We start from the raw sequence: 22983 nt of genomic DNA, 5'->3' as shown, positions 1-22983 counted from the left end.
GGATGTTCGGTTTCGTCGAGTTCGGGTACTTGAACTCCACCAGAACTTGAACCAGAATCTGAACCCTATAGAAGCCAATGGTGACCCAAACTAAAACAGACCACTAGGAGCAGTCCGTGTTTGGAGTTCAGCACCGGACACTAGGTGTTCAGTACGAAACACGAACTTTACAGTTTGGGTTCGCTCATCTCTAATTATGACCCACTGCATAAAATGGATTACTAAGGAGTAAGGGCCCATGCAGACATCAATGCAAATAGGTCCAAGCATGGATTGCTAATGCACAGACTGGCCAAGGGTCTCCTGACTTGAGTGTAACAGCTTCATGTTTTTCTATGAGACTGTCAAGCATGGGAAGGGAGAGTACTGCAGCCTGTCCATGCATTGAGGTTCGATCTTGGACTGATTTGCACGGACATCAGAATGAGACCTAAGGTGAGCCTATTGCTTTTAATAAATTAGCTGTAAGGCAGTAAAGTGGCAATAAACTATCCTTGCTCAGTATCCCTATCCTGACTATGTCCACCAATGGTTGCCAGATCTAACTTAACAATGATGCACAGAATGGTAGTAAACTTTACGACATATAAAATGTAAGAAACTATTGTTTGGATTAGGAGAGATCCCCTTTAGCGTTGTCATATGAAGCAATCTGTATGTAGAAATGGCAAGTATCTGGAATAGAATACATCAGATAATTTATTGTACGTATGATTTCCTTACATGAAATGTCAATGGTGATATTTGTGCCACAAAAGCTTTAACTGAAAGGAGAATTTATCTCTTTTATAATTTATTTGATGGGCGTAAAGTTTAGTATATAGACCGCCAAGCTAAAGCCGATCTCATACAGGAGATAAATGCTTTAAAAACATTTGTTGGTAATGAGAACAGGAGCTTTTATTACTCTAAATATCTAAAGCTTTCTATAAATGTTACATTTCCCATTACCCTGCAGCTCTCCATTTTTACACAAAAAGCTAGAACATTAAAACACAAATATGCTTTTATGTCACTTCAAACCCTTTCTACTTCACTTTAACACCTAACAAAGACTCAGGAACCAAACATGCAGCTCACAAACAGGAAAAAGAAAAATAGTTGGAAAAAAAGTAATTGGAGGGTCACATGATACAAACACTTACAGTGGCCTGCTGCTTCTCAGCCTTTTCAGATGCCTCATTAAGTTGTTTTGTGAATGTTTCCTGCAGGGATTTCATCTCTTCCCTATTTTATTAAAAAAGAAAGCACACGAAAAGAAAGACACATTTAGAAAATTGAGTTTTCTCTTATTTGTATTATATTTTTGTAGATTTTTCAATTTAAAAAATAAAAATGGAAAAAAGCTATTAGTGTACAAAATGCTATACATTAAGCTCTACTGAAGCTTTAAACTTTTATTGCATTTTCTCTTTGTTTAGAAATGAACAAAATATTTTTTTTTAAGAAAGGACGAAAAATTAACCATATTTTTCCTTTTCTTCTTCTTCAAAATTTGTTCTTAAAGTTTGTCAGTTAGATGATGGAAATACAACTAGCCTTCAAATTACTCTAAAATTGATCCACAATATAATAGCTAATGGTAAGAGATTATCGACTTCATCTGATGCAAGTCAAATTTAAGTTAAATTTTTTGAAATCCGCAATTTGCAACTAGTTTAAAAAATTTGCAATTCAATTTGCAAAAAAAAAAGAGCTTGACCCCATTTCACACATTACTGAAGACAGATCGGGTTCGCATTACATCAGATACAGTCTTTCAAGTAATACCTTGTAGTTATCACATCATATGGTGTAATTCAGCCAATCTGGAAGGTCTATAACAGCCACTATAAAAGATGTGGGCAGGAAAATCAGCTGCTATTTTAGGGTTTTACAGCTAGGGATAGGAGGCTAGAATGCACAGATCATTAAAGATAGGGATAGAAATGCCTAAATGAGAGTGTGTGTACTACTGTAGTGCTAAAGAACATAGAAGATGGGTGTATTCTTCTCAGTCTGTGAATAATTTTGTACAGATTCAAAGCCTGTGATATACTGCACCATAAAAACATATTTTTTTTCATCATTGATCAACTAGAAAAAAAGCATTATAAGTTCATCAGTGCTGATTTTCATACTGAAGCAAATTACTAAAACCAAGGCATGCCTATCATAAAAAGGGTACTTTATGGATTGTGAAACAGGCACAAGCCAAAACAAAAGTGATATCATTTTTTAAAGGCAGGGATTTTTTTTTAAGACAAAATAAAAATCTCTGCTTTCCAAAAATGTAAAGGCAGCTGTATAATTCTAAAAAAAAATGTTTCTATTATTTTACATTTTAAGTATGTTATGCTGTAATGTCTTGAGAGACCACAAAGCATCATAAGGGACATTAAATTATTCTTCATAAATTGAATTTTCTGGGAAAATCTGTGCAAAAATGCAAATGTGAAATTTGCCTGATCTGCTCATCTCTATTGATCAAGAGACCCCTCTATGTTCCCCACAGAGCCAATGTGCCCCTTCCAGTGATAGTGAGAGGGCTACAATAAGTAATAATTTGCCATGCAATGATCAATGTTTATTTTCATTCACCTATAACTGATGGCAATTATTAGATAGATCAGCAGCACCATCTGCCTGCTCATCTGCTGTATGTCTTCTACACTGTCTGTTCTGCTGCTGCCTATGCCAATGGTCTACACATAGCTGGGCACCTAGCCAATGTCCACAATGTCATCTATAGTATACTGCTGCTGCTGGGGCTGCCATTGCTGGCCCCACACACCCAGACATCTCCTTGCCTGCCTAGTCGTATTTTTTATAACTTCTAGAATCTGCCACTGCAACTGCACAGCCATGCCAATCACACATCCCTTGGCATTCACTGTGGTTTAGAGTGCTATACCATGCCACTGCTGGGGCTGCCATTGCTGGAGTACACTGCCATATATCTCCTTGCCTGATCCATCATATTTTTATACCATGCGGCGTCAGTCACTGCCACTGTCGAAAAGTTCCCATACAAATCTTCACTCGTCCATTCTGTTGTATAGCTATACTGTGCTGCTTCAGGGGAGCATATTCTCTTGAGGTTACATAAAGATGAAACAATTACCAAAACAGGGATAATTTTATTTACCGCTTGTTGGCCAGCAATAGTTTTTTCACTTTGAAAACAGCTAGCTTGTTCCTGCTCCATAAGTAAAGTAAGTAAAATAAGTAAATGATTGGTTAATCATTTTGAGAATAGAAAATCTGTTGTGAATCACCAAAAAAGAGATCATTTTGCACTCCTCGTTGAGAAGCCATTAGTCCTTTATTTTAAAAACAGCTAAATTATTCCTTCTTTATAAATAAAGGGATATTTTGATGGCTTCTGAAAGGGATACTGTTTTTTCATTACCAAAAAAACTATTTTTTATACTCCTCAAAGAGGCATCACTTTTACATCAACCATTGTATAAAAGCCACAGCTTCTTCAGTTTGCTCCGTCTGTATATACACAGTTGCACTTTTTATCTAGGGTTAACAAAGGCCCACCTTGGATCTTTGGAGTATGTGTATAAACACCAGCAAGACGGGCATTTTCCTTCCCAAAAAGGGATAATATTTGGACTGTTTTTACAATTTAAGAAGCCTAATAAGTCTGTTAGTGCAGTGTGTTGTTACATAGGCTATTGGTAACAATGGGTTACCATCGGCTTCACCTAGCCTTATAGGATGAATGCCTTTTGACATTTCAAAGGCTGTATTTGCATTAAAAAGCTAGAAAAGGTTTCATAAGACTGGAGAGTATTTCATAGCCTTTTTTTGCCAATTATAAGCTCAGCACTACTTGAGTTTTGCATTGAATCAACGTTCTTTGAAAGATTAATCAAAGCTAGTAAACTGGAATTTCAAAAGATTAGATCATCTCTAGTAACCATACAGTGGGTACGGAAAGTATTCAGACCCCTTTACATTTTTCACTCTTTGTTTCATTGCAGCCATTTGGTAAATTCTAAAAAGTTCATTTTTTTCTCATTAAAGTACACTCTGCACCCCATCTTGACTGAAAAAAACAGAAATGCAGACATTTTTGCAAATTTATTATAAAAGAAAAACTGAAATATCACATGGTCATAAGTATTCAGACCCTTTGCTCAGACACTCATATTTAAGTCACATGCTGTCCATTTCCTTGTGATCCTCCTTGAGATGGAAGCCTCTCCTCAGTGCAAGACATATAAAAGTCCGCATAGAGTTTGCTCAAAAACACATGAAGGACTCCCAGACTATGAGAAATAAGATTCTCTGGTCTGATGAGATGAAGATAGAACTTTTTGGTGATAATTCTAAGCGGTATATGTGGAGAAAACCAGGCACTGCTCATCACCTGCCCAATACAATTCCATCAGTGAAACATGATGGTGGCAGAATCATGAGATGTGGGTATTTTTCAGCAGTAGGGACAGGATGACTGGTTGCAATTGAAGGAAGCATGAATGCGGTCAAGTACAGAGGTATCCTGGATGAAAACCTCTCCCAGAGTGCTCTGGACCTTAGACTTGGCTGAAGGTTCACCTTCCAACAAGACAATCACCTTAAGCATGCAGCTAAAATTACAAAGGAGTGGCTTCAGAACACCTCTATGACCATTCTTGACTGGCCCAGCCAGAGCCCTGACCTAAACCCAATTGAGCATCTCTGGAGAGACCTGAAAATGGCTGTCCACCAACATTCACCATCCAACCTGACTGAACTGGAGAGGATCTGTAAGGAAGAATGGCAGAATATTCCCAAATCCAGGTGTGAAAAACTTGTTGCATCATTCCCAAGAAGACTCATGGCTGTACTAGCTCAAAAGGGTGCTTCTACTCAATACAGATCAAAGGGTCTTAATACTTATGACCATGTGATATTTCAGTTTTTCTTTTTTAATAAATTTGCAAAACTTTCTATATTTCTGTTTTTTTTTCAGTCAAGATGGGGTGAGAGTGTACTTTAATGAGAAAAAAATGAACTTTTTAGAATTTACCAAATGGCTGCAATGAAACAAAGAGTGAAAAATTTAAAGAGGTCTGAATACTTTCCATATCCACCTTGCTAGAGAAGCAGTTTTGTTGTCACCTTACCAATAGGTACTATGAACTAAAAAAAAATAAAATGCTAAAAATAGTGAAGGAACATCTAGCACAATGGTCATGCCATACTTTCAAGATTTTTTGATTATTATTGAATAAAAATGTTAAATCAAAACTCTATTTTTTGCTGATATTTTGACTTTTCAAGATATCAAATGAAGTGAATGAATTTATGGGATAGAAGTATAAAGGAATGTAAAAAAAGAAGTTATATTAGATACTATTTTTGAGTAGAATATTGAATAGATGTTTTTGCAACATCTCAAAAAAATGATTACATTTATAAAAAGAATAATAACAATGCGAAAATGTAGAGTCAAGATAAAAGGTGAATATCATATTATACATGGACCCTGAAGGTTAGGGTCATCAAAACTCTATATTATATGGCACATAATGAACTATATTACTTATTCCCATTCAGAGGCTTAATTTTTGGTTCCATGTAGCATAAACAAGCCTTAAAGATCCTTCTGCCATATGCAAAGACAAACATTAAAAATTATGCATGCTAATTGGAGAGCCATGTAATCAATTTGGCATTGGCTCCTGCTCCCATGTTTCACAATAAATGATTGTTTGACCATTGAGAGAATAACTAGAAGCACGGGCTCTTACACCAAGCTCTCAGCTTTATGTGTCCATTCCTGATCAGCTCAATATTAACTTAAAATGTGAATGACTGTATCTGTCTTCCAAAGAGTCAATCAGACTGTGAAGCAACATATATCATTCAATGCTGAACACAAAATGCTGTTCTCGTTTGTGTCTTAAAGATTAATAATTGCCCTTTTATTTAACCCGGTTTGTGTTTTAGATGCAAAATCCTTTAACATGCTTGAGTTATAAAAGTTTTATTTTGTTTGATAATATACTCTCATTTTGTTCGGAGGTTTTCACATATAAAAAATGTATTTATTAAATCTTCAATAGACTCCACTGAAGTGGAAAATAGATTAATTTTGCAAATTGAAAAAGTTGGCTGAATGTTCAGAGCTCAGTATTTCAGTAAAGTCAAACCGCACAAAAAATGAACTTACGGAAAATGTAAAGAATTATAGCTGAATGCTATAAATTTTCAGAGTTTGCTGTGTTTTGAAACAAATGCTTTATGATCTTGACATTTTGGTATCACTGTGAAATGTACTATACACTTTTTCATTTTTTTTGTCATAATAAAGCATAGTCAGGAGGACCAAATTGACATCCCATGACTACATCGGGTTTATTAGAAGTAAAGTACATTTGATGTCAGTCTTTTCCTAAACTCTATAAACGTGTTTTCAGTTTTCTAATGTACTAAGATGTGAAGGTTTTATTTTGTAAAGGAGTAACAATTCTATGAGAAATATCATAATATAGAATGCCATAAAATATATTACAAAGAAATAGTCAGTTGTGTTTAAAATAAAAGTTAGAAAATTAACATTTGAGATTCACAAAACTTAAAGTATTTCAGTGCATTTTCTTAAAAGATCATTAAATGATAGTACAAAAACTAAAGTTCATATGCTCTAACTGACTGAGAAATTTGGAAACAACCATAGTCATCTTCACACCATTACACTATAGTATTACAGTGAAAAAATATTGTAGAGCTTGACTGTGACTGGAGAATTACTAGGGGGTGCTGGTGAACTGTGCTGTTTTTTAACTGTTGTTATATACTCCCATCCTGCCAAGAAGATTCCCCTTTGTCCAGTGTATACATTGTACTTTATTATGTGGGTATATTGAAACATCTAAAATAGAGTGACTGCAAAGACTACAGTTGTTTCAAAACTGGTAATAAATCAATTCTAAACAAAACAATAAAATTTGCAGTAAACTATTAATGTTTCCATTGACTATTTAAAAACATTCACACTTTAAATGAACAATTTTCCTAAGGTATTCTAGTAAATAAAGAAAATCATGTTATCGGGGGCCTGACTAAGCTGGGTGACACACAAGTTGGGGAGCCAGGTCTGCACCACAGCCAGGCTCCTCTACAGTAGCACTTTGTAAAACTATTCAACAATTATGTTTGGCCTTTTACTTTCCACTGGAACCTATTTTAGGCATGCATACTGTTACTAATAAGGTATTTTTTTATTTGTGAGACATTTTTTGCACCTCCTTTTGTTTTGGTTTAATTAGATTATTTTGGGTGTGTTTCTGACATTGGAATCAATACCTATTGGTTCTGGAAAAAAATGTTTTTTTAACAATTAAAGGGAATCTGTCAGCAGGTTTTTGCTATGTAAGCTGAAGGCAGCATGCTGTAGGGGTTAAAATATAGCTTTCAGCAATGCCTTTCTTATCAAGCTCTGTGGTTTTGTTTGCTTGCAATAATTGTTTAACCACCAGGAGCGTATTATTGATCGGACACATGAGCGCGTGCATGCTTGTCCGACACGCCCCCTCCTGTGATAGGCTCCTCACTGTCTATAGACATTGTATATGGAGAGCCTAGTGTGGGTGGGGGCAGCGTCTTCAGCTCTACTGCATTGCTTAATCTAAAATGCTGATTGTGTCAGAACGACTGCACCCAGTGAATTAAGTGATACATCATTGGATTCAGCTTTTCTTTGCCTATATCAGGCTGCTCTTAAATGGGGTAGCTAAAAACTTGCTGGCAGATTCCAATTAAGGAGAGCTGTCAGGTTCTTTTGAATTTTGCCTGATAATTTGTGGAGGGGCATATAATATCCAAATATTGAAATCATGTAAAGTATGGAAAAAAGTAACATTGTCTGAAAGTGTCCAAACAACACTGTCTAATCAATAAACTTTAAGGCTCGGATTCGTCAAGATGGGTGTTGTTCACGACGGTCTGGATGAAAAGGGGTGAGGTAATCGGACATGCCTGATTCTTTAAAAGGCACATCACTATCCAATGAACCTGATGCATCTTAAAAGTGGCAAGCACCTCTGTGTGCCTTGGCATAAATCTTACTACAGTCTGTAAGGTATGCCACAGCTCATCATAAATTAGACAAGCAAACATGCAACATCTCACCCCTGTCTTGCTCCAGCTCCACCGATGAACATGCCAGGACTGGCATAAAAACACCAAATTTTGCAAATTTATTGAGTAGTCTCGCGTTGCATAAATATTTTGCAGATTTTAAAGTGTTTTACAACAATTTTCTGGCATAATCTCTTTGAAGAGTCGGTCCGTAAGTGCACATCCCTTAAGAATTTGAAATGGCTGTCTCTGCAAGTGATATAGTCTGTTCAACTGTAAAGGTTGGCAATATCCTAGGCTATAACTACCTAAAAGATATCCAAACTTGACCACACAACCTAAACAATGTTTGCAAGGTAACTTATAGGTAAGTTCATTCTATTTCACACAGGCCTTTTTACTATAAGTTTAGCACTTTATTTATTAGCTAATTATAGTACATTCCAAATAAATGTAACATTTTTCAAAATGGGCACTTTCTGTAAACTATACAAAATGACATGGGAATTTAAAAACACAGCATAACAATATTTAACATAAAAAATTAATAACTAACGGTTTATTTTTCTGACAAAACCTTGCTTATAATAAATCCTCTAGTTGTACAAGTGGCAGATTATGCTGATGCTTAGAAATCCTAAAAGATAAAAGGCTCAGCCCTGGTTGGACCTATCATTTTCACCACTCAGTAATAAGAACCTGAACAGGAATGTCTCTCATGGAATTGCTTTGCTGGTACAAAAGATGGGATGGTTTAACCCCATAGCGCTCAATAACGGACACTGCACGGCATGAGCGGGTGTAAGTTAATGCTCATTGCCATGCAGTGTCCGTCATAGCTTTGAACTGTAGCATGTGTAAACAATCTGTGCCAGTTCAGTTCTGACAGCTGTCCGTCGGTCCCTGCACCCAGATCGCTGCGATCGGTCAGTATATCTGACTGACCGATCACAGCATGAATGAGCAGGAGACGCTGAAATTTCAGCATCTGCTGCTCTATCAGTGCCAGAGCTCAGCGCTGCCAGTGGCTGAGCTCCGGCACTAAACAGCCAGGAGTGGTGTCAGCGCCGCCCCTGGCTGTTAACCCCCTGAATACTGCGATCACGCATCATCGTGGGGGCCCGACCATTGCCATGGTGACCAGGGGTCGTCATGACAACCCCCAGGTCACCAAGCTACGGAAAGCTCCTGAGACCAATGCACAGCATGGTCTCAGGAGCTTTCAATATAGGTATAATGTACTGCAATGCTAGTACATTGCAATACATTATATCTATGAAAAAAGTGAAAAAAGTGAAAGTCCCATAGTGGGACTAAGTAAAAAAGTAAAAAAAAAATGTCAAAAAAAAATGTAAAAGAAAAAAAAATTACACTAATAAATACAGATTTATAGGTAAAAAAAAATAAAAATAAACAAAAGAGTACACATATTTGGCATCGCCGCATCCAGAACGACCCGATCTATAAACATGTCACACTAGTTAACCCTTTCAGTGAACAGCGTAGAAAAAAAAACATTAGAAACTATGACTTTTCATCATACCGCTGGAAAAAAGTGGAATAAAACGAGATCAAAAAGACGGATGAAAATAAAAATGGTACCACTGAAAACGTCATCTTGTCCCGCAAAAATCAAGCCACCATACAGCTCCATCATCCGAAAAATTAAACGTTACAACTCTCAGAATAAAGCGATGCAAAGATAATTATTTTTTCTATAAAAGTTTCATTATGTAAAAGCGCAAAAACATAAAAAAATTACATAAATGTGGTACCACTGTAAACGTACTGACCCGAAGAATAAAGCTGCCTTATCAATTTTACCACACAAATAACAACAAAAAAAATCCTGAATTGTTGTTTTTTGTTCATTCTGCCTCCCAAAAATCGGAATATAAAGCGATCAAAAAATGTAATTTGCCCAAAAGTGGTGCCAATAAAAACGTCAACTCATCCCGCAAAAAACAAACCATCATATGACTCTGTCAGCCGAAATATAGAAAAATTGTAGCTCTCTAAATATGGACATGCAAACATTAGTTTTTGCAAAAAAAAGCGTCTTTTAGTGAGTGACAGCTGTCAATCATAAAAACCCGATATGAATCTGGTATCGCTGTAATCGCACCGACCCAAAGAATAAAGTCGTCTAATCACGAGGAACGGCGTAAAAAATATATAAAACCAATTCTTCACCTGCTGCTGATTTGTGTATTCTGCCTCCCAAAGATTGCAGTAAAGCTCGGCTCACATTTATCCTGCACTCTGCGCTGAGCACTTACACCTGGGTTTCCGTGTAAATCTCTGAAATACGTGATTCAGACGGAACCCCATTGATGGAAGATTCCCTGTAATGAGACAGATGGAGGCACTGTGGACGGCGTCTGACCTATGATCCGGCGGTGTCCATCTTTTTAGGCATAAATAAAAGCGCGGTCAGCCACAGTTTTGTGCACCTCTGAAAAGAAGGATAATGCTAAACAGAGGCCAGATGGAGTCCAGAGTAACTCTGCTGCCTCATCTCATTATAGTGAATGGATCCCTCCAGGGTTTCATCTGAATCACGTCATTTGGAGATTTAGATGGAAACCCCAAAGTAAGTGCTCAGCGTAGAGCGCCGGATAATGTGCCCAAACAGTGGTTTTCTGCCACATATAGGGTATCGGTGTGCTCAGGAGAAATTTCACAACAACTTTTGAGGTCCATTTTCTCCTGTTACCCTTGTGAAAATAAAAAATTTGGGGCTAAAAAGAAATTTTTGTGACTTTTTTTTCATGTCTCTATGTTATAAACTTTTGTAAAGCACGTGGGGTTTCAAAGTGCTCATCACACATCTAGATAAGTTCATTGAGGGGTCTAGTTTCCAAAATGGGGTTACTTGTGGGGGGTTTCCACTGTTTAGGCACATCAGGGGCTCTCCAAACACAACATGGCGTTTGCTGATTATTCCAGCAAATTTTGAATTCAAAAAGTCAAATGGCGCTCCTTCACTTCCGAACCCTGCCATGCACCCAAACAGTAGTTTTCCGCCACATATTTGGTATCAGAATGTTCAGGAGAAATTGCACAATACATTTTTGAGGTCCATTTTTATCTGTTTACCTTGTGAAAAAAAAAATTGGTCTAAATTTAATATTTTGTGAAAAAAAGTTACATTCTAATTTTTTTCTTCCTCATTGCTTCTGTTCCTGTGAAGCACTTGAAGGGTTAATAAACTTCTTGAATGTGGTTTTGAGTTCCTTGAGGGGTGCAGTTTTTATAATGGTGTCACTTTTTGGTATTTTCTGTCATATAGACACCTCAAAGTGACTTCAAATGTGATGTAGTCCCTTAAAAAAATGGTTTTGTAAATTTTGTTGGAAAAATGAGAAATCGCTGGTCAACTTTTAACCCTTATAGCTCCCTAACAAAAAAAATGTTGGTTCCAAAATTGTGCTGATGTAAAGTAAACATGTGGGAAATGTTATTTATTAACTATTTTCTGTGACATATCTCTCTGATTTCAGGGCATAACAATTCAAAGTTTGAAAATTGCAAAATTGTAAAAATTTTCCACAAATTTCTGTTTATTTTACAAATAAATGCAAGTCATGTCAAATAAATTTTACCACTATCGTGAAGTGCAATATGTCACGAAAAAACAGTCTCAGAATCAGGGGGATCCATTGAAGTGTTCCAGAGGTATTACCGCACAAAGTGACAGTGGTCAGAATTGAAAAAATTGGCCCGGTCTTTAACGTACAAAGTGACTCGGTCCTTAAGGGGTTAAAGCAATGTAAAGAGGAGGAAAACAAATACTAGGACTTTCTGTTCTCAATGGCAAAGCCAGTCAAAATAACAAAGGGGAGTTATTCCCTTCCCTTGTGATCAGGTCACCCTGAGACTCGATCTTGTGATCACATGTCCGCAAGGCAGCAGCTCTGGCAATGAGCCACAGCCCACATTATTGTGCTGCTGTCTGCGGACATGAGATCACGAGTTCGAGTCTCAGGGAGACCCGATCACAACATAAGGGAATAGTTTATTTAAATTAACAAAGGAGTAATTCTGATTTCTTTTGAGGCTCTAGTTTTATTATGCAGGTCACTACATGAATACATCATCTACATATGTGCTTGTAGTATTATATAATTATTGAACAATACTCTTTTTACATTTTGTCAATTGTTCATTTTTTGACACTTTGTTTGCAGTACAATGATAATTTTCAAAAAATTAAACCAGTTATAGACCATTTGCAATACTTTACTTCATGTTGTTAGCTACCAAGTTATTTTGAAAGTTTAGAATTATACCTATGGACTGTGAAAATTAAGCTTCTAAAATGACAGCAATCAAATATTGTTGACCAAATTAGTTGCTTCATTCACTTACTTTAAGACAATTGCACAATTTGTATGGATGTTTCAGAATTATATAATGCTATGCAGATTTTCTTTATTTACCTTTGTTTTTGTTCCAATTCCAGAAGTTTTTGGACATCATTCTTGGAAGATGCTTCATTGCTTTTCAAAGACTATAAAAGAAAATTTCAATTCATCATGCTTGCTTACAAATATGATAAAACAAATATTTCATTGTTTATAAGAATGAGAAAGTAATATATTTTAATTTGTCATGTGTGCTCAGACATAAAGCAATAAATCCAACTAAAAATGATGTTGGCTATGAATAAATGAAAACATCATAACCACAGAAGTACTCACAACTTTCCATGTAAAAAATTAGCTAATATAAACGATGTAAATATTTGAGTCTTCTTTTCTTTTCTTATTAATGCTTACATTTTCTCTCTGGTACATGTTTGCCAAAAATATAATGGAATAAAAGTAGGAGACTTAGAGCTTTTACTTTGCCAAGTTTTAGTTTGCCAAATAAAATAATTTTGAAGAAAGTAATTAATTAAATAATTGAAGCAGACCATGAAGAATAACAGCTTTAGTCATATGTTATATCTTCAAATTTTTGGAAATGTGTTTACTAAAGTTGATGTAAATCAATTAGCAGGACCTGATCCATCTGCCATGTCAGTAATCTATAACCACTGGATGGAAGCCCTAAGAACCACCTCCTACCTCTCAGCAGTTTTGATAAACTGGCTTGAGAGGACGCCATTGTCATGGTACATCTTACAAAGTCGGCTAAGCAAAAAAAGCAGTAGATGCCGACAGGTAGTAGGCACTTGTCAGGGCTCCAAACAGCAACCAGAGATCAATGACGTGGCCAAAGGAACTGGTCTTGCAAAGTGATTTGGATAAACTCTTGTGCTTAGGAATGTATTTTGTTTTCCTTATTATTAATTAACATATTTAAATATCATGTAATTAAGCAAGATATTGTAAGCTAAAATTTAGTCTATTAGTGTATTATCATTATTTAAATCACTATAATGATTGCAGAAACCTTAAAGTTTTAACTGCTACTCACCTGTATCATCTCCAGCATTTTATTCTTGTCTCCTATGGACAGCTCCATTTGCCCTAGTCCATACCGGATTACACTGGCAACACCCAAAAGCATCTCTGAGATCATCACCCTAAGCCTTTTAATGATGTTTCATGCAAATGCCAACTCCATAAGTATTAAGAAAGGATAGTTCCCGGCAAACACGTATCTCATCATCCACTTCACTCACCTCCAGCTACGTTTCTGATAATTTCTCCAGCAAATTCCTGTGTTTAACACAGCAATTATTTCCTAGTTCAGTTCTGTAAATCCTAATGCAATTGCACTCACAATTCTGCTGCAACAAGGTACCTATTAATGAATTCATATCTGCTAATATTGGTGCTGCTAATACCTTTACCTCTGCAAGCAAGGTACCTGATTATTATTCATTTCTGCTTTTCTTATGTTGCCCATACTCTCGGCTTTTCTGCTCCTGCGAGTAACCACATCTCAGCTACAAGCTATCGGATTGTTTATACATTTACTGTTCCTTTGTGCAACAGCATTTCTTCAAGAATATTATCAGATTGCCTATACATCTACTATTCCTGTGTATAACAACATCTCTGCAAACAAGTTCTTAGATGGCCTATATATCTACCACTAGTATGAGTAACTGCATCTCTGCATGTAAATTACTAGATTATCTATACATCTATTGTTCATGTGTGTATCCATACACCAGGCTCTACTTCATCCACTGCTTCCTGCTCCACATGTCTGTCTGCTGTCCTGCATATTTCACTGTTTCTTTTCATTGTGCTGTCCAGTAAAATCCACTCCATTCCATCATCACCTTTGGTCCTTACAGTTCATCCTGACCTATCACTTAGACAATCCACCTAACCAGGAGAGTGCCTGACAATAAGTGATATATGAGGTTATTAGTTTGCTTTTGTATTCTAGATTGTAGGACATTAGGGGAAAATGTGCTAAGGAACAATTTATAAATAACTCAATTTAACACTTCAAATCTTCAAAAAATCTAAATAGCTTGTATATGGATTTTTACACAGTTTTGCTGGGAAAATGTCACAACATTACTGAATGTGAAACACACAACAATTTTGCAACTATGTTGTGGCAAAAAACTATAAGAAGCAAAATGATCACAAACCCTGCTATAAATAAATAAAAAGCAAGTGCATTTAAAGAAAATAGGTATCTTAATACTTAGTACTGTTTTTGATCAAAAATAGCATAAAAGCCATCCCACCGCAACAAGGTGAACCAGTCCTGGAAAGTCCTACACTGTCTAATATTAAAAACCTTACCATGTGTCAAAGTTGACCTCTGTGTGAATAAGGGCAAACAAAGGACTGGGTCCTGAACTGTGGACACCAGCCAAGGGAAGATTTTTAAATGTATTATCCAGCTCTAGGAAGGGAGGCCACACCATAGTTTGCACAGAATTCAAAAAATACATGTTGTGGCAAATCAGATTTCCAATTTGCATGTAAGATAAGTGCATTTTGCTGTAGATGTGTGAGGGTTGTGAAATCACAGTGATTTCAACCTAAGCAAAATATGTCTGGATTCTGCCCTACATGGTGTACATAGCGTGCTTCAATGTGTTTAGCCAGCTTTTACACTTTCCTCGACAGCTATGAAAATTTTGCAGATAAATAGATGTGGCTAGCTATGATAAGTTCTAAAATATACATTTCCACAGACTGCTACAGAGTATTAAAAATGAAAGATGTAAAAGATGTACATATTTAATTGTAATAAAAAGTTTATCAGATTAATTTAGGCTATAGTGTTTTGCATAGATTTGAAATCTGTACAATAAAAACACAAAGCGAAAAAAGTATTCAGTGTATTAAGAATGAAAACAATATGTTCTTAAAAAAAATCAGCTACTCATGGGAGGAGCAATTTTTTGTACAGCTTAAAAAGCTTTGAAAGCTCACAGCTGGAGAGCCGTGGTGGAAAGATGAAGAGGAAACTTGAAAGAGCATCCACTGCAACATGTGAATGTGATGACGCCTGGACTTTTGCACTGAGCTGTCAGTTTCAAGACTTGTTTTATTGTTTACTTTTATACTTATTCTTTTTAGAGTTGAAAGACAAAATTGTTGTCTACTGTAAAAAAAAAAAAAAAAAAATATATATATATATATATATATATATATTATATGTAAGCATTCATATATTTTGCTCTTCATTTTTTCACTTTTTGTCAAATTAAAAAAACAAAAAAAACCAAAATGCTTTAACCTGCAAATTTCCTTTGATGCCTTCAAGCTCCCGGGATGTTTTTGAAAGCTGCCGGAGGATACTACTTCTCTCCATAAAAACTTCCTTTAGTTGTTTTTCCAAATCTTCATAGCCCTGTCTAGCAAGGAAAAGACATAAGTCAGTTATATATTCTTTATGGTGACTAATTCTCCAATTAGATGGTAAATAGAATAGGCAGTTTCAAAATAACGTGAAAAGGTTATGCTTGTTGTGCTAACATCAATCTGTCATGTTGGCCAGAGTATAGCTACATACTCGATAGAATACAAAGTAAGCTACTGACATAAATCATCCTTTGTTTATAGCCATTTTTATTATTTGCTCACATATTTCAAGCATAGAAAGAGAGAACAAAGTATATATTTTAAGCTTTAACCATTGTGTGACCAAGACATTGGAGTCAATGGCATATCTATGGTATTACTTATTATAAGAACATTGTTATATTATTACAACTGAAGTTTTAAAATAAAATGGTAGTTAAATTTATAAAAGCAAAAAAATTATAATATAAAATAAAATTTGTTGTGAATTTAACAAAATTACCATTTTTTAATGCAATTGTAAAAGTGATGTATATTATTTTAATTTTCAACTGTTTTACCATTGGACTTTTCTTTACTTTGTAAACTTTTCCTGTATAGCTACAAAACATACCCATTGAAATAAACAAATCATAAAGAGAAAATTCATCAGCACGCATATAAGATTATAACTGCTACTAGCTCAAAGTATATACAGAAATTGGTGTGCACTCAGTGATATACGAGGGGAGGTGTTGGTTGATTGGGGTGTAGTCCCCTTAGTATAAGTTCTAGAGTAATTTGACTGCACTCTCTGAGTTTTGGAATGCAAATTATTTATTGTGACAAGATAGGCAATAAAGAAACATAAGGACTTCGGAGTAAATTTTTTGACGCTTCAACTCTTTTTGGGTCTTTATCATGTGGTGGTTGAGGGGAGACAGAAATTAAAAGAGATTGGGATATGCCATAAATAAGATTGTACATTATATACAGTGAATATATTTACAAATATTCATAAATCCATCAGAACGTGTAATATATGATTCAAGTGATATACGATGCAGATCACCCGAAGTAACCAATGAAAATGGAAAAGTACCCAATAAAGAACATAATATACAAAATTGTTGATAGAAAAAAATAATATTTATTAAATGCGTTGACATGATTGGCTAAAAAAACAAAAAAGAACACAAAGTAACAAGGACATGATAAAAAAACACAAGGTGTATGACAAGGAAAATAAATAAAAACATAGGGTGTGTAACAGAAAACTTGAACTAGATAAAAAATATGAAGATGAATAATAAATAGATCAATTATATATGGAACAGTTGCCAGTAGGTTTTTAAAAATGCAGGTTGAAAAATGGAAAATAATCTTAGTGGTACATTATAATGTATAATAAAAACATATAAAGTCATATAATAATGACTCAGGGAGTGACCTGAGGAAGCTCATGAGAAACGTGCGTTGGGGTGTGTGGATGGGCAACAGGATTTGTATCTTGAAAATGCATTGTTGGTGTTATAAATTCAACTGTGTCTCTTTTTGATAATATCTCCCATTGGGATATTATTGAACTAGTACTTATTTTTGGCACAGTTCTCATATCATGCTATTTGTAATTATTTCTCCCCTAAGCAAGTACATGATAAACATCAAAAAAATGGTCACCAAGAGTGTGCAAAGCAGTCATCAAAGCAAAAGGTGGCTACTTTGAAGAACCTAGAATATAAGACATATTTTCAGTTGTTTCACACTTTTTTGTTAAGTATATAATTCCACATGTGTTAATTCATAGTTTTGATGCCTTCAGTGTGAATGTACAATTTTCAAAGTCTTGAAAATACAGAAAAATCTTTAAATGAGAAGGTGTGTCCAAACTTTTGGTCTGTACTGCATGTCCTTATGTCTCATTATTGCCTATCTTGTCACAATAACACTCGTCACTCATCACTCGTTTGCATGGAGAGTGCGGTGGATTATTCTTGGACTACCCTAAAGTATGCCAGAGTACTTTTATTTTTAAAAACAAAAACATTTTGGAATGTTTTTGTCAACGAGTTTGCAACTATTGATTGCATGATGCCTTGCTCAGGCATGATGAATATCAATTTAGTTACATCACATCTATCAAATGCTAATGCTGTCGTAATCCATCAAATTACTGAGAGTCATACTAGAGAACCACACAGAAAGTACAATGAAATGGAAAGACACAGGAGAGGCTACAGACTATGTTCTATACAGCAGCATGCATGTCACAAGCAGTGTACAAACTCTAATCCACTGTAACCAAAAAAAGAGATAATTGTTTAACTGTAACCAGGAAATAGGAAGATGTCTTGAAAAGATTTAGCGACGACAGAATACATAGAGCAAAGTAGATTTGTGGCTGTCAAGCAGTTTATTTTGGATTGTCTCTATGTGATGGCAAATTTTGTCTGAAATATATATTTTTTTAATCGAAACCTAAAAGATGCTAATGTTGACATAAGACATATGAAAATCCCTATTGTAATTGCTGGACCTGAAATAACAAGCACTTTTCCCCTATTGTGTACCCCCATTTCCTTGTAGATTGTAAGCTTGTGAGCAGGGACCTCACTCCTAATGTAACTGTTTAAACTGTCTTACCTTGTATTGAATTTATTGTATGTACATGTCCCTGCTTAATTGTAAAGTGCTGCGGAATATGTTGGCGGTATATAAATAAAAACTATTATTATTATTATTATTATATTATTTGCAGGTTAAAATTTATTTAAATAATTATGATTTTTTTAATAATTTTGCCTTTAAATACTGTAATACTTTAACATTTTGGGCAGATTTACAATTTCTGTCTAAAAGACAGAGCAAGCTTAGCCCAGACAGTCATAAAATTCATAAAATTTTACAAGATGCTTTTGTCTCAGTTTAAACCACCTAATAATTTACTAATTTTGTGCCAAAATTCAAAATTAAAATTGTCTTCGCAAAATTATCGCACATTGATTCATCACAAGCTGTGACCTTTTTACATAAAACAATGCTTTTTTACACTAAGCTTTGCCCCCTTGTTAGTTTCTTTGTGAAAATTGTTCCAGAATTGTTACTCATCTAACTCAGTAAATCTCTACCATTATGTCATCCTGAAGAAGGCTAGATGAACCCATCTAAAGTAATTGTTAATTTAATGTTAAGATTGATTAAAGGCTCCTCTTCCTCTCCTCGCCCCCTTACTATTGGTGTTCCGCAGGGCTCAGTCCTAGGTCCCCTCCTCTTCTCTCTATATACTGCCCCTATTGGACAAACAATCAGCAGATTTGGGTTCCAGTATCATCTCTATGCTGACGACACCCAATTATACACTACTTCCCCTGACATCACCCCTACACTAATACAAAATACCAAGGATTGTTTGTCTGCTGTCTCTAACATCATGTCCTCCCTCTATCTTAAACTGAATCTCTCTAAAACTGAACTTCTTATGTTTCTCCCCTATACTAACCCAGCTCTACCTAACATTAAAATTACCTTGGAGGGTTCAACCATAACTCCCAAGCAGCATGTCCTCTGCCTTGGGGTCATATTCGACACTAACCTTTTCTTTACTCCCTATATCCTATCACTCACTCGCTCTTGTCACCTGCATCTTAAAAACATCTCCAGAATCCAACCTTTTCTCACCTTTGAAATTGCTAAAATTCTTAATGTCGCTTTTATTCACTCTCGTCTGGACTACTGCAACTCTCTTCTGATCGGTCTCCCTCTTACCAAACTTTCTCCTCTCCAATCCGTCCTGAATGCGGCAGCCAGGGTCGTAGTTCTGTCCAGCTGCTTCACTGATGCCTCCATCTTGTGCCAGTCATTACACTGGTTGCCCATTCGCTACAGGGTCCAATATAAACTCATCGCTCTCACCCATGAAGCTCCCCACAGTTCTGCACCACCTTATATCTCCTCTCTCATCTCTGTCTATCACCCTACATGTGCCCTCCATTCTACAAATGACCTAAGACTAACATCCCCCATTAACCGAACCTCGCACCTCCGTCTCCAAGACTTCTCTCGTGCTGCGCCAGTTCTCTGGAATGCACTACCCCAGGCAATCCGACTGATGCCTAGCCCCCATGTCTTCAAGCGCGCTTTAAAAACCCATCTATTTAAACAAGCTTACCACCTCAACTACTCAGTAAACTAACTTTTCCTTGTTCCCTCCTTCTAAATATTATTCAGAATGTGTTCCCTACTCTTCATCTGTCTCTACACCCTTCATGAACATGATAATTGCACTCGGCACTTGAGTATTGCACTTAAACATACTGGCTGATGACTGGATCATGCAGCTTTATATGAAAATCCCTACTTACTATAATTGCCAGACCTGAAATAACAAGCACTTTTCACCTATTGTGTCCCCCCCCAGTTCCTTGTAGAATGTAAGCTTGCTTGCTTGTAAGCATATTCCTCACTTAATTGTAAAGAGCTGCGGAATATGTTGGCGCTATATAAATAAAAAAAAAATATTATTATTATTATTATTATAAGGTTTCACTTCTAGAGTTTTATGATATCTGAATATGGTAATAACTACTTGGTTACTTATGTTAATGTTCTTTATCTACAAGACTGAAATTTTTGGGGCAGAAATGTTTCCTTTTCATTTGTTTTATTTTTCTGACTTTGTATTTATCAAATTGCGTATTTTTTCATTTGCATTCTATGCTGTCAGGTAACTTCAAGAGGTTAGACATTGACTAACATGATGGCTACCTATAGATACAAATTTCTTCCTTCTGGATAAGCTCTTCGCTAAGCGGGATAATATTTTTTTAATAAATTCCAAATAAACTTCCTGAAGATTTTAAGTGGTATATGTGCTACAGACCATCGTTTTTTCGCTAAATTGCTGATAAACACCAACAGGACATGGCACCTGAAGTTTCCTTATCTACATGAGCAGTAAATGGAATTCTGAAAATATATCGTAAAAGTGAGAAAACTATAGAAAATGAAATACCAAATATTATATGAGGGTCTTTTCACATGATACTCTTGAAACTCTTGGAAAACGTGGCTTGAAGAAAGTAAAGTAATAACGGAAAAGTAAATGGAAAGAACGAAACAATTCATTGCGTAAAAAATGTTTGTGAAATACTTTTACCTATTAAAGACAAGGTCTAATTTTATACTTTTACTTTTTTAAAGTTTTGCATTTCAGAAATCATAACTTTTTACAGTAAACATAGTCATATGAGTTCTATTTGTCTTTTTTTGGGGGGAAGGGGTGTGGGATGGTGGGGTTGTGTATAATGAATTGCAGACGTTTTATTTTTCACTGAGTGGCAACAAAGTATAAAAATAGTAATTCCATCATTGGTATTCCATCGAAGATAATTACTGAAATGCGCATGGGGGAGGACTCATCTTTCAGATCCTATATAGGTATACCTACCATATGAATTCTTTGTACTTCATTCAATTACTGCCTTTGTGAGTGCTATGCTATCCAGTACTTTAGTTACTTTTTTAGCTATTATGCTTTAATTGATATTTTGTTCACATGTGACCGATCTATATATTTTTTGATGTGCACTTTTAGCACCTCATTTACTCCACTACCTGCTATTCTATAGTAGATATCTTTTTATATATGACTTTATGGCCCCTAAATATATTTGACCTATACATCTACACCTTATAGCTTTCCCTTACACTTGTCACTTTATGTTTAATTTTGTTATTATTTATTATGTTTTATGTATCATGTGTGTGAACCTGTCTCCTTCATTGCCACTGCACAACTGCTTGTGTTTTTAATAGAGTTTTTTACTATCGTTATATGAATATTCTTATTATTGACCATTTTTTCAGATTTTTTCCTTTTTGGTTCTTGTATATTTTACCAATAGGTACAAGTCCTATTTCCAGTAGATATATGTGTATGTGTTGTTTTTCTGTCCTGCTCTGTTGTATAATACACTGAAATAGACATTTTATATATATATACATATATATATATATGTATACACTATATTATCTGCTTGTTCTTTTTCTATTTTGTAAGTTAATAGCATTGTACAGGTCTCTAGCTGCCTTACTGAAAGTGCAGCACTTGGGAGAAAATTAACTTTATATTTCCCAGGAGTCGCTGACTTTCAGTCATACAGGTATTGAGTGGTGTGGTGCAGTGTGCATGCGCCATCTTTACCTACAGATACTGTAGAGCATGTGCACTGCAGTCCTGTGCTCTGCCCTTGGCAGGTCAGAGTGAAGTGCGTCTGTGCAGGAGCGCAATGGGGGATACTGCATAGATGACGTAAGACACATCATCCACATGAAGAAGGGAAAGTAGGATGGCAATCATAAGAAAAGAGGAGGTGCCGGATCAATACCGGAGATGCCCATCCGACTGACCACACCGTCTATGAGCATAATTACAGGCTTTCTTGTGCCTTGAAAAGGGAATAGAGGACATACATAAAGCATACTAGAATGCTGTAGAAGAGGGTTTACAGGTGCTGGCCCTACTTTATATTTGGAACACCTTTAAAGTTACATGTGAAAACTGCCTCCCCAAATCTGCCTGATAAACTGAGGGATATTACATTGGTCAGGCCTGTCTCATAGTTTGAGAAGCATTGCTCTTGTAGATTCTTCTGGACCATCAAGTACTTGATTGGTCATCCACACAACAGCCTTATACTGACGCTCCAGAAGCAGGGACTAGGGGACACTATATGCTGATGGGCAAGGAACTAGTTAAAACAGGAAACAGCTGATGTAACTATGTAAATAAATATTAAAATAATTGGCATGTATTTTCCCTGGCCAGAATTACTATAGGATCAGAATATATTAATTAAAAAAGTTGCCTTTTCAGAAATGTGACTTTTACACCACATTCTGTTTACAAATCAATGACTACTTGAGCTTTGAGACAGATATGCATTTTTAATATATGCTTGAGGAGTAATGACATTGTGATAAATATTTTCAATTGGAACTAAGACACATTCTAATATTAATACTGGGTGCAATGAGTCATTTATTATTTCCATGAAATTCTTATTTTTTATGACTGCAGGTTACTAGACTGTAAACTCTTATTTTTCTTTTCTGTCTGATAAAACTCAACATATCCCTTTAGACTTCCAGCAAAAATAATCATCGAAGACAAGACTGGTATAGGAACTTCAATGAATGATGAGCATTTACTCTT

The 22983-nt window shown here is 35.7% G+C and overlaps 1 protein-coding gene across 4 annotated transcripts in view; it reads right to left on the bottom strand.

The window, feature by feature from the left end:
- LUZP2 (leucine zipper protein 2) overlaps window positions 1–22983 on the bottom strand; it is a 1401083-nt gene that overhangs the window by 873101 nt on the left and 504999 nt on the right. For all 4 annotated transcript variants that reach the window (XM_073659432.1, XM_073659433.1, XM_073659434.1 and 1 more), the window contains exons 2-4: window positions 15727–15844; window positions 12504–12574; window positions 1146–1227 (exon numbers count right to left, since the gene is read on the bottom strand). In XM_073659432.1, coding sequence (XP_073515533.1) covers window positions 1146–1227; window positions 12504–12574; window positions 15727–15844 — 271 coding nt within the window. The remainder of the gene's footprint in view (window positions 1–1145; window positions 1228–12503; window positions 12575–15726; window positions 15845–22983) is intronic.

The sequence above is a fragment of the Phyllobates terribilis genome, unplaced genomic scaffold, assembly GCF_046119375.1.
Source record: "Phyllobates terribilis strain yellow unplaced genomic scaffold, ASM4611937v1 Scaffold_13__5_contigs__length_258822181, whole genome shotgun sequence".
Taxonomy (NCBI): domain Eukaryota; kingdom Metazoa; phylum Chordata; class Amphibia; order Anura; family Dendrobatidae; genus Phyllobates; species Phyllobates terribilis.
This window is presented reverse-complemented; position numbering and strand designations above follow the sequence as displayed.